Raw genomic sequence first — 13,153 nt, forward strand, 5'->3', positions numbered from 1 at the left:
TACAGATCAACCACTGGATTTTAACTTTGTAGGCACAAGAAACTAATTACTATAACTAAACTCATTAGTGATGTGGAGCTGGCAAAACTGGGCTTAAGCAAGAGTCCCTTGGTTATACTCCATTTAAAGCAGAGACTACATTCATCCACATCAGGCTGCAGCTGTATATCTGTGCCATAAGCACCCACAACACTGCTCTCAGTGTGATTCAATATATTAAGCACACAGCCTAGATAAGTATTAATTTGTTAATCTTCATTACAGATCTACTTTCAAACCTGACTCGCAGTGAAGTCACTTAGATGAAATCATTGCACACTACATAATCCTGTTAAGAACGTTTATCCAAGCAAGGGACATACAATTGCGTTTTCATTAGTAGCACTATATGGTTATTCTACTTAAAGACAAGGATCTTACACTTCATCTATTTGCTTACAGTTGACTTTTCTTAAGAGCTAAAAGCTAATTTTTACTACTCTTGGGCATTACAAAATCAGGTAGATTAATAAAACAAAGATTTGAGGACTGAAGGTTGTCCTACCCAGTGCTGCAGCTCTGCCAGCACTGAGGACTCTCCAAAACTTTTAAGGAATTGTGCATTATCTGATTCTAAAGATGTGCATTTTTAAACATTGTTTACCGAGAAAGTCACTGGCTGTGATGAACAGCAGGCAATTTATCTATCAGGGAAAGATAACTTTTTAAGAGAAAATATGATGCTTCTCTCTGCTAAATTCTATATGGATCAAGATGATCGGAAAGATGGTCGATCTCATCCTTTTAACTTGCTATAGTAGTCTTCTGGAAGGACAAGTCCTCCCATGAAATGAGGGCAGGATTTCTGGTTTCCTTGCCTTGTATCACACTCTGCTTTCCTACCCATGGGACAAAGGCAGCAGAGCCTAAGGCATCACTGGCTTACTGAAGTAAGTAAATAGCTGTCTGAGCCTCCTCCTTCAACCTCCTTCTGAAGACAGCCATGGATTCTGGTATCCTGAGGTTGAGCCTCTAATTTTTTAGATGGGGAAAAATACAGCTTCTTTCCTAACAGTGCTTTTTAGGTTTTAGTTTATTTTCTACTGTCTTGACTATCCCTTCCAGGAATATGACACTGCATTTTATATTATATTCACTTGTATTTGTACTGGTTTTTATAGTGCTAACTTCGGTTGAAGTCAGGGTATATTTTACTTGGAATTCCATCTACTCAATTTATCAGTTACAAAAAGCATTTCTACCTAACAAAAGGTACATTATAACATTAGTAAATAATGTTTTTGTTTCTTGTACAGCTTTTCAGTAAAGGTGCTGCTATAGAGAATCCCTATGAGTTACCTACAGAAGATCTTTCCAGTATTGCCAGTTTTATTGAGACAAAGTTTGTAATCTGCTACCTAAAACTGAGGAAGCCTGATGAAGCTCTCAATCATTCACACAGGTAAAAATAAATATTGATTAGATACACTGCTAAGACAGAAACAAAAAATGAAAGACCATGAATTAAACCTGCGCAGGAAAAAACAGTCTAATAATGAGAAAAGAGAAAGCAATAAAACACAAGTTACACGTGACACTGATACTTAGTGTAGACTAACACAACATCTGGGACATGAAGCCACAATAGCCCTGTATACATTTAACTGCTTTGATAATGCATAAGGTAAGGTTTTGCAAATAAGTCATACAGTTCAGGGCACCCTTAAGGCTGAAGCTAGGCAAATATAAACATTCTTAGCCTTATATGACAGTAATGATATTATGAGCTCTTGATCTGCTATCAAAGCAGATTAGGTCAGAGATAGCTTCAAATTATTTTCATTACGTAATTTCTCATAGGCTCACTTGTGATCCACATGACCAGCACCACCAGCAATACATAAAGAAGCCAGAAAAAAAACTCATACATGGTGGAGATGAAATTCCCATTAGTTTCAGATGAGTTTGGATTTTGCTGGGCTTGTGCTACCCTTAATTAGCATTCAGGCATAAGGATAGTTTCTGTTAAGCACATGCATGTCCTGCCAGCAACACTTCATTACTGAGGTCTCTGTTCTTTTTTCTTTCCCTTGGATGATGAGATGTATTAAGATGGATACTGCAATTAGTGCAGTGAGGGTTTTTTCCATACAATCATTCCAAATGAATGTAACTACAAGAGAGTCATTACAACAAAAGAGAAGGCACATGCTTATGCCTGATGCACAGAAGACAGTGGTGAAGAATGTGTTGGTCTAGAAATGCAATGCTACCACGGCAGCAGTTTCATTTAGCTACATGCTAAAGTCATAGATTCTCAGACCTAATGACAAGGTCTTCATCTCCCATCCGCATTGATCCCCACCCTTTTCCCCACTATTTTTTGTCTGTAAAGCTATACCTACCGGGAGCTTATACACACTGGGGGCATTCATCCTTCAGACTACTTCCAAGTACCTTTCTGGGTTAGATAGCTTGAATGCCCAGGAGTGGTTAGAGAACATTAGGTGTGCTCCCAGGGCACACATTTAGCAGGGACTCCTTGCAGGTGGAGTATTCTGGTAGATTAGTCAAAGCATAGGAAGCAGGGAAGACGAAGACTGAGATTCCTGCCCATGGTAGGGGGGTTGGAACTAGATGATCTTGACATCCTTTCCAACCCAAACCATTCTATGATTTCTGTTACAAAAAAAAAAAAAAAAACACAAACCAACCAAAAAAACCCACCACAAAAATCCATAAAATGCACTCCTCACACAAACTAAAAATCAAACACATTTTTTCATGGTTTCTCAAAGACCATGTTAGAAAAGAAAAAAAAATGTATGTATAAATTTGACTGGACTCCCAGCTTCTAGCAAAATCACTCTTATTCCAACTGGGATTACCAAGAACACTAAAATAAGGAAACATTTGGACATATAACTGGAACAGGAAATACTTTACTTCCTTTAAATTATATTGGTTTCAAAATAGTAAAATGTATTGACCCTGGTGCTGCAGAAACTAAAGCCTATTCAGACATGCCTTGGTTTCAATTTCTAAAACAGAAATCCACAACCTACAAAGAACATATATGCAGTCAGACTGAGATCACTAGAAAACTGAAAAGGGGAAAATTCTTCACTTTTTCTTATCTGCAATTATAATTACTTGTTCTTAACTCTCTTAACATAACACAAAGAAAAGTGGCGATCAGTTATGCCCATTTTTAATATAATTCATTTAATAACTTCCAGAAAGGGAATAAACCTGCAGACCATAGTTGTCACACTGAAAAATGCAGCAACTTGTACAACAGTATGTCAATTAAAAAAAAAAAACATTCCGAGACATAATTAAGAGAAAGACAAAACTTTAAATACAATTGCTATATTTTTCAAAAAGATCATATAAATTACTGTATGCTTGCCTACTAAAAATAGCTTACTGCTATCAGTTAACTGCTGTATATAGAATTTTTATTCCTATCGAGTTTTTATGTCATCACCACATTGTAGTGGCTTGTTGGTAATCCTTTGGCATTAATCATGAATCCAAATTAAAATATTCATTTCTGCGTTTATTTGCATTTACTGAAATATTCTTTCTTTAATTTAATGTAAATTTCACAGCTCATGCATTCATTTCTGAATCCTTATTAGCCAAAAATCAGCTTTAATATTCTCACACAGAGTTGTATCAAATATATAGAATGGGTTTTGCTAGGAAGAAATCTTATAAAATATCACAACTAGAGGAATAGAAACAAATTCCAGCAACTTTGTTTTAAAGTATTCAAGAACAGGCATTTACAGGAGAATAGCTTTCCCATTCTTAAGAAATGAAAGGGAGTAGAATTTATATCATCGGCCTTAGATCCTGTATAAGAAGCCAAGTCTTCCTGAAAAGTGGGAATTGTATTCTCTGGTTTCTCAATATCAAAATTTAAGGCTGTCTTTAGCATCACTGGCACAACTGAGGACCCTGGCTGGGTTCTGATCATTTGTCAGGCTGATAACAAAAGATTTTACCCTTTGCAATCAAACACCCTCATCCATCACAGCTTTGAACAAACCATGGATTGACCTCACCAGGCAACATCTGCAGTAACCTACTTGACCACCAATTTTCATCATGAGATAGCCATCAAAATAATTCCTAACTTGCAGTCCGAGGCTATAAAATGAATCACACAATATTTACATGCCCTGTGGTCCTTTTGGCCCAGGCATTATGGCATAACATGGTTTAATGATCTTAATAACCCCATATGGCTTGCTGAGAAATTAGATTTTCCCTTTGGTTACAGAAGGTAATTCTCAATTATAGCAGATGGCAAAACAGTGAAGGTCCAAGAAGTCAAGAACTGAATAAGAAACCTCAGATTAGTACTTAGGCCTTATACTGCTCAGCCTCATAATGTCAGTGGTTGAATTTCTGCCCCAAATGAAAACAGTCACAAAGCAGAGCATGGCATTTCAGCAGAGCAGTTCCCCGGTTATGTCCGTTCTTCAGAGGGCCAGGCCCAAAAGAGAAATCCATAAAGCTGCAGTCACATGTGAAGAACAACCCATGGAGTATCACGTACACAGCTCAGCAACAGTTAGGATTCAATTTTGTTTGAAAATGGAGAGAGTTATGCTGAACTCTAGGACAACTGAAGATAGACAATCCTTCAAAACATGATATACATTACTTCCTTGATGAGACTGTATATCTTCTTACAGTTTCATTGTTTATTTTCCTTTTTTCCTCCGAGCAAGCTGAAACAAATCATACAATAGAATCACAGAATAGTTAGGGCTGGAAAGGACCTTTAGATCATCTAGTTCCAACCCCCCTGCCATGGGCAGGGACAACGCACACTAAACCATGCCACCCAAGACTCCATCCAACCTGGCCTGGAACACCACCAGGGATGGAGCATTCACAACTTCCATGGGCAACCCATTCCAATGCCTCACCACCCTAACAGGAAAGAATTTCCTCCTTATATCCAAACTAAACTTCCCCTCTTTAAGTTTTAACCTGTTTCCCCTTGCCCTATCACTACAGTCCCTAATGAAGAGTCGCTCTCCAACATCCTCATAGGCCCCTTCAGACACTGGAAGGCTGCTATGAGGTCTCCACACAGCCTTCTCTTCTCCAGGCTGAACAGCTCCAACTTCCTCAGCCTGTCTTCATATGGGAGGTGCTCCAGTCCCCTGATCATCCTCGTGGCCCTTCTCTGGACTTGTTCCAACAGTTCCATGTCCTTTTTATGTTGAGGACACCAGAACTGCACACAATACTCCAGGTGAGGTCTCACGAGAGCAGAGTAGAAGGGCAGGATCACCTCCTCCGACCTGCTGGTCACGCTCCTTTTGATGCGGCCCAGGATACGGTTGGCTTTCTGGGCTGTGAGCACACACTGAAGCCGGCTCATGTCAAGTTTCTCATCAACCAACACCCCCAAGTCCTTCTCCACAGGGCTGCTCTGAATCTCTTCTCTGCCCAACCTGTAGCTGTGCCTGGGATTGCTCCGTCCCAGGTGTAGGACCTTGCACTTGGCATGGTTAAACTTCAGGAGGTTGGCATCAGCCCACCTCACAAGTGTGGCAAGGTCGCTCTGGATGGCATTCCTTCCTTCCAGCGTATCAACCGAACCACACAGCTTGGTGTCATCGGCAAACTTGCTGAGGGTGTGCTCAATCCCACTGTCCATGGCAGCAACGAAGACGTTGAACAAGACCGGTCCCAGCACCGATCCCTGAGGGACGCCACTCGTTACTGGTCTCTAACTGGACATTGAGGCATTGACCACAAATCTTTGTTGTGGCCATCCAGCCAGTTCTTTATCCACCAAGTGGTCCACCTATCAAATTGATGTCTCTCCAATTTAGAGAGAAGGATGTCATGAGAGACAAATGCTTTAATCTGCATTAATACCATATGTATTTAAAGGAAGGCTATAAAGAAATCAGAGACCCTTCTTTTTACAAGGAATCACAAGGAAAAGACAGGGGTAATGGGTACAAGTTACTACTGGGGATATTCCATTTGGACACAAGAGAAATTTTCACCAGGAGAATAATCAGTCATTGGAATAATTTCCCCAGGGAAGTGGTGGATTCCCCAGTGGTGGACACTTTTAAGATTCAGCTGGACAGGGAGCTGGGACATCTTATCCAAACCATGCTTTTGCCAAGATAGTTTGGACCACATGATCCTTAAGGTCCCTTCCAAGATGGCATTCTACAATTCCCCAACTGCTATGGTGCTCATGGCACACACTATTTCAAGAACAACAGACACAGCTTGATCTAGTTGCCTAAACAGACTGCTGTTCACAGAGATCCTGTGCATGGATCAAGCACTAGAAAATGGGGAAGAAGTTAATGTCACCTACCCAGCTGCAAGTGGCAATAAGCATTTTGTTTAATTCATGCTTACTTTGGATTACTCCCTGTCCAGCTGTAGGATGGCTGCTGATGCATAGGGCTCCTCTAGAAATAGTCTACTCGTCAGGGAAATAAGGCTGTCCACTGTAAGTGAAAAGTCATACCTCTTCCCAATGGGATTGCCATCGTACCATAGGAAACCCACATCTGTTGATGGGAACTGCCATCTGGAAGGATGCTTGCAACTTGCCTCCTCCCAGAGCACCCCTGGGCTTGACTCCTTGCCCTCCCTTCCCCAACATGGAGGCTGTGGATGCAAGAGCTGGAAGGCAGAAGATGAATCAGACATTGTGGCATGTTTCTTTAACATTATCTCTAAGTAATGCCTGAAAAATATGTTCATGATAATGAGGAATGCTGTACAGAGCTATATTCAAAATCTTTTGCAGGTTAGAAAAGATTTTCCTGTGTCCTTGCAGACTCTGCTTTGCAGCACAACTTGCTGCCAATACTCTCCCTCCCTCCCAGAAAGGCAATGTATAGAGAATATAATAAATCTGTAAAGCTTTTTCTGCTATGCCTTTTTATGTGCTCAGTGGAAGGCAAGGCTCTCTAATGCCTCTTGCACAATTCACAGGGAGACACATGAAGTAGAAAATAGCACCTATGTTAAGTAGTACGCGATTGCTTTAGTGATGACTTAATAGAGGGAATCTCTTCTGGAGGCACAGTGAGGGGGAAAAAAAAAAAAAATCTAAAAACAGCTGAAGCCTCACAGATTTATTCCTAAATCCTTTGCATTTTTCCCTGTGACTTTTCAAACACTTGAAAGGTTTAAAAAAAATTATTAATGATCAAGCTTTATGCAATATCAGTAGGAAGAAAGGCATCTCAAAACTTGGTCAGTGTATTATAGATAGGATAAATCAGTACTCTTTCATCCAGATAAATTCAGAATTTTCAGAATAAAAATTCAATATTCAGCTAGTTCTTCATTCCCTAGCTTCCTTATTTTGCACCTTTAAAGTAGGACTATACTAAAATAAGTTGAAGAATAGAATTCTAGTGAAATATTAAATAATCAAAAATAAATAATGCAATGATGCTGTGATACAGTGCAGTCAGTGGGCATTAAAATTGAGATAGAATAGAAGGGCAGCTCAAGAGCAGCATAGACTTTTAGGTAGCAGTAGAAAAAGGTGAAGCATAATGGCTGATGCTGCTAATCTGTGGGAAGTCTATAGTGTAATGTATACTTTGCTCTAAACTACTCTCATAATCTCTTACCTTTACAGAAAAATGAAGAAAGAGAAGAATTAGCAGCACCTAATTACTTCAGCAATTTTGTTAAGCATATTGCAATATACATAATAGATGAGATATTATTAATACAAACCTATTCCACTGAGATGCTCTTAGTAATATAAACCAGAAGTACTCTTAAAAAAATAATTCCTTCACATGCAGCATTTCAAATATTTCTCTGTACTTCACCTTTATTACTTTTTAAATGAGAAACATTTTCTCTGAATTCCAATTCTCAGCTCTGAATCACACATTATTTCCAGGTTGGTATACCAGCAACATAGTTCCTATTTTATGGGCTGAGACTTCCTCCACTGAGATCAAAGGTTATATTCCCCTTGACTTTAATGATGCTATATTGCAAAAACATTTATCTACGCAATGTATGGTGGGATCCTATTATGGAAAGGTGTATTTGGTGGGGGTAAAGGGGAATAGGGGAAGAAAAGCTCTGGAAGAAGCAGTCTGGCAACACTTTATCAGAATCAGACGGAATCACTTTATGGAATCAGATGGCTTGGTGGCAAAGACAGTGCTACTTGTACAGCTGGAAAGTGAGCTGGCAGTGCACTGTGTACACAAGATGGGAAATGCAGAGTATCTCCATTTGTATTAAGGTGTTTTGGGAGCTTGAGACAAGATCTTTCTAAATATCTTTTTTTCTGGATTGAAGAGCATTCTCCTTTTTACCACCTTCACAGCTGAGGAATCGAGACCTGTATAGCACATTTATCTTATGCTTGCAATTCAAAGCAAATTGCTGCTGCAAACCTTTTAGTATGACAGTTATATTTCACTTCACTGACAGAGAAAAGGCGTTGTGTGAAACCTTTTTTGGGAGCCCACACTCCCCCCCATCTTGTCTGTTTAGATACAAAAACTTCATGAGATGGTTTCTTCAGTGCACTAAAGGTCCTTGCCCACAGATGCCATAACTGCATTTTACTTCTAATTAGCTGTACAAAAAAATTGAACTGCACACAAGCAAGTCAGGTGTCCTTCAGCATAAAGGGATTTGGACAGGTTCCTTGATCCACTTAAGTTCAGTAGAAGCTTTTATGTCTCTGTTCACAGCTGATGTCTTTGTTCGCAGTGATGACAACAACATTAGAAGGGATTCCTAATGATTTATGAGGTTACCAAAGAGACCCATTACAAAGTCTGCCAGATTTGCCTTTATGGGTGCTCTTATAGCTACATCTACATGGCCTCTTTGTCTTCCAGCTTTTTCCTGTATAGCACAGATGTTATCTAGTTTTCTGTGTCACTTCTTTAAAGTGACATAAAAAGGCCTTCAAGTGCAGGGCAGGGTGCAGACCATTGCAGCTAGGCATTTAGTGGCAACAGAAACTCCCCATGGACTCATGTGTCTGAACCTGCACAGCCACCAAGAAACCAAAACCTAGCTCAGGAGAAAGGCCCTACCTCCCTCACATGTCCTTTCAGGTGGCTCTCCTCACCACAGACATCCTCCTTCTGCCTTTGTTAATGCCACTAGCACTGAAACCACCACACTCTCATCCTCTGGAACAAAGTGCTTCAGCATGCCTGCTTTCACAAGCCTACTAAATATTTCCACCCGCTTGTTGCGACAGGGAGGATTTTTACCTCTTCAGGATGTCAGCTTTGGTAAACTCTCACATAGAGCACAGAACCCCTTAAGCTTTTGTGTATCCAAGACACATCCCTCTTAGTTCCCTGTAACAGCACTAGGAGGATAAGTGGTTTGGAATAGAAAGTTGGCTACAAGCAAACATTCCACTGTTAAGTGCTCAAATAAAACTTAAATGAAATCGTAACATAGCTGCACATACAAACTGCAGGAAAATATGATAAGATTGCTTCCTGGCTACCATAGGGTTTAGAGATTTGACTGCCTCTACTAGGGCTGAACTCTTAAACCAGCCCTTGGGATCACAGAACAGAGTATGGCAGACTCAAACAGATGTAAGACTAGAACTACATTGCAGATATTAAGCTCCCTGCCATATAGATGAAACAAGAAAAAAGTTGAGGTTCAATGTAATTGCACAGGATTCATCAGGTTCATCTGAGAGTATACTGGGGCTGGATCATCAACTGTACTAATCAACAGTATTCACTGAAGATAAAAACTCTGTGTTGGTCTACACCAACTGAATATGTGGCTCTGCTGAATACTAGTTGACATTACTTGTACTGATATTGTATTTAATGTTGTGGTGAAGAACACCTCAGCAACTGCATCTGTACTCAGTAACAGTGACAGATGGATGTGCCAGCCCTTTAGCCCATGCTAGCTTTATGTCTCTCTGCAGAGGCACATATTGCTTTAGCACTGAATTTTTACTTCTGATAGATCTCCCAATTCCTTTCTAATAGTAAATTACAATTGACTATTAAAATGCTTCTGTAAAGATCACACTGTGTCACAGAAAAGCTTGGAAAACTCAGAAAAAGCTTCTGCTACTCTACTCAAATAACTGCACGCACTCCTACAAACGAACTATCTTTTACTTACAGTACTAGCAAGAAAAATGAGTTTATCTGCTTTAGAGGTGAAGAGTATTTTTTTTTTTTTACACTTGTTTCATCTACAGAATCACCTCATTGACTTTTTCTTGGCCTATAAAGGCCAAACAAGAACTATGTGGTGGATAGTAGCAGAGGCACTTTCTCATGTCAGTCAGAGTTAAATCCCTGTTGCATTTAGGAAGGAATTTGATACAGGATGCGCACCTTAGACAAGAAGCAAAGTGATTCTTGCCACACCTCTTTTCTTAACACCAGGCAGCAAGACTGAAAGAAAAACTTGGAAAGAAAACCACAAACTAACGCAGGCACCTTTGATTCGCATACTCCAATTGTGAGAGAGTTGATGACTTCTTCCCCCTCCTCACAGTTTGAAAAAAAAAGATAAGAGGACAAACACTGTATTATTTTTAAGAGAAGATGTCAAGATGAAAAAATGAAAATGTCAAAAGAGGCTGATATACAGCATTACTTAAGGACTGTTTTGTTGAGAAAAACTGACCAAATGATTTACAAAAGGCTTTTAACAGGGCAGTCTTCGGATTACAGCAAAGATGAAAAATAAATGAAAATCTATTTCAAGTTTACTTTAGTCTAGTTATTTGACAGATGAGGGCAAAACCTGGCAAGAACACAAGTTTTAATCCTCAGATGTAGTGACTTTATTTGCAGTTTTGCAGATTAGAAGTTTTCTCTGGGCAAAATAAGAATTACTCAGTTTCAGACATTTCCTGTTGAAACTTTTTCTACCTGAAACTCCAATGGCAGCACATGGGTAAAAAGACCAAAGGACCAGTGTTTCTGCTGATGGCAGAAATTGCTGCACACACAGATTGTCCCGACTGTACTGCAGCTGGTGTGTCCAACACCTTCCTCCCTTCCTAATTCTTCTGTCAAGCCTCCCTCTTGAAACACATCCCTCCTAATTAATTACAGGATAAACCAGCCTAGTATCAAGACTGCTCATGGCTGGAGGTGGATCTTGGAGCACGGACTTGTTCTCACTATGCACAGCCTGGCACATTTCTGCCTCTCCAGATGGGCTCCCCATCTGCTCCAATTTGAAGGAGAACTTCCTGGAATTAGAGTTTTCCTCTTAACCTTTGTTTGTACAATTCCTTTGCTTCCTATTCTCATTCAGGATTGTGGGGTTGTTTTTTTTTGCCTTTTCACCAAAATTACCTGAAACACGGATTCAGGTTTAAAAGCCAAAGGGATAGCTTTGCACAGTTCTAGTGCACACTTGGCATTGAATTAGAATGGCTCATCATAAAGGCTAGTAAACTGCAGCTGCATCAGTATAGCAAAGGTTTGGGTAGAGTAGTAATACAGCAGCAGTTATTTCCAGCGTACAGGCTACAGACAGCCTAGCAACATCAAACCAGACTGCCAGAAGTCAAAGCTAGGGTTTTGATATTTGCTCAAGCTATTAAGGCATGCTATAATACTTTTCAGTATAGAGTTTATAGACCAAGAGAAGCAGTTGAACTTCTTGAGACTAGTAAAAAAAACAAAAAAAAAACCTCAAGATGGAAAACAGAGAGCCAGTATCTAATTCTATGAAAATCTGCCACAGTTCTATATTTGTTATAAGCCTATCACAGCACATCCTGCTCAAAGACTTACAGAAAATGTGTTGCTAACTACCAGAGAATTATTGATTTTTTTATTATTTTTTTCTTTCATAGTGCTATTGCTTGGCTGTGGTAGAGCAGATAACTTGGGGAGCAGGGGGAAGAAAAAAAAAAAATCAATATTGCTATTATCAGCTGTTGACTACAGTTTACAGCAACCATAATCTCATAAAATAGCTTGCAGAAGCAGTAGTTGTCATTCATGGAAGATATTACTGTTTTGGTCAAATCATTAAATGCTGGTAGTATTTGACGTTTTGATGACTTTGCTTTGGTTAAATTAAGTTTTGGTGACCATCAGTACTGTCTAAACTTCAGACATGAACCATGTTCAGCATGCCATGTTTGCAGTTGGCATTATCTTTTCATTATTGCTAGAATGATTTGTTCCTCTCATTAGAAAAACTGATTTTTAACATCTCATGCTGTTTCATACACTGTATTTTAGTTCAGTATTTAGATGTGCCCTCAGTCACTAAGGTCTGCACTCCTTCCAGTAATGTCTTAAATTACATGATATTCATTTGTCAGTTTTTTTAATCCCACACCTTCTTCCCAGAGAGGTAGTTCCTGCAGGGTAAAGCTTTCTGTCAATACAGTTTTCTGAGCATTTGTTCAAGTGTTGGACTGTGAAAGCACAGTTCCGAGTTCTACATTTTCTACATGCATGCAACAATAAATATTAAGTTTGGCATCCTACAACACACTGTATGCACCTTTTCTGCAAGCACCAGGAGAAGCGCTGACCAGAGAAGCCAGTCACTCTTTGGTTCCACTCAGAAGTGCAACTAACTAGATGTAGAAACTGTCTCTCTTGCCCTCCCCCTGCTCACATCAGAAGTCTACCCTGCCTGCCAATCTAACTGCTTAGCTTATGCTATTTTTAGCCTTCTTCTTTCTGATATTGACTTAAAGCCTATAATTTGTTACACTTGGAATTGCATCTGTTAAAGGTAAAGGTCTAAGAAACATGCCAAGGTCCACCAACATAGAACCTACCACTTGTACAGAAAGCATTTCACAAGTCTCCCAAGTTAACATTAAAACACATGCTACATACAGTTTTTCCAGGTAGATAATCAGACAACTGCGATTGTGGAGCCTAGGAGTTAACATGAAGTTGTACTGTAGCATTTTTGCTTATGTTTCCTACAAGCTAAAGGCAATATAGAATATTACCACAGTAACTTTTTTGCTAGAACAATACACAAAACCCCAATGAAACTGCATTTATGATACAACCTCAATAAAAATTTTAATAATGTTGTTCATATATCACAGCTGTCAAGGGAAAGCGAGAGTTCATACTACATTTGAGACATACAGTGTTGACCTGTATAGAGTGTGCACAGTATGATTCTT

General features: G+C 39.5%; 1 protein-coding gene across 3 annotated transcripts in view; it reads left to right on the forward strand.

The window, feature by feature from the left end:
- SPATA16 (spermatogenesis associated 16) overlaps positions 1–13,153 on the forward strand; it is a 98,985-nt gene that overhangs the window by 32,775 nt on the left and 53,057 nt on the right. For all 3 annotated transcript variants that reach the window (XM_057411566.1, XM_057411567.1, XM_057411568.1), the window contains exon 3: positions 1,296–1,441. In XM_057411566.1, the coding sequence (XP_057267549.1) occupies positions 1,296–1,441 (146 nt within the window). The remainder of the gene's footprint in view (positions 1–1,295; positions 1,442–13,153) is intronic.

The sequence above is a fragment of the Pezoporus wallicus genome, unplaced genomic scaffold, assembly GCF_028554395.1.
Source record: "Pezoporus wallicus isolate ANWC-B61680 ecotype Strahan unplaced genomic scaffold, APGP_CSIRO_Pwel_v1 contig_6899, whole genome shotgun sequence".
NCBI classification, from domain to species: domain Eukaryota; kingdom Metazoa; phylum Chordata; class Aves; order Psittaciformes; family Psittacidae; genus Pezoporus; species Pezoporus wallicus.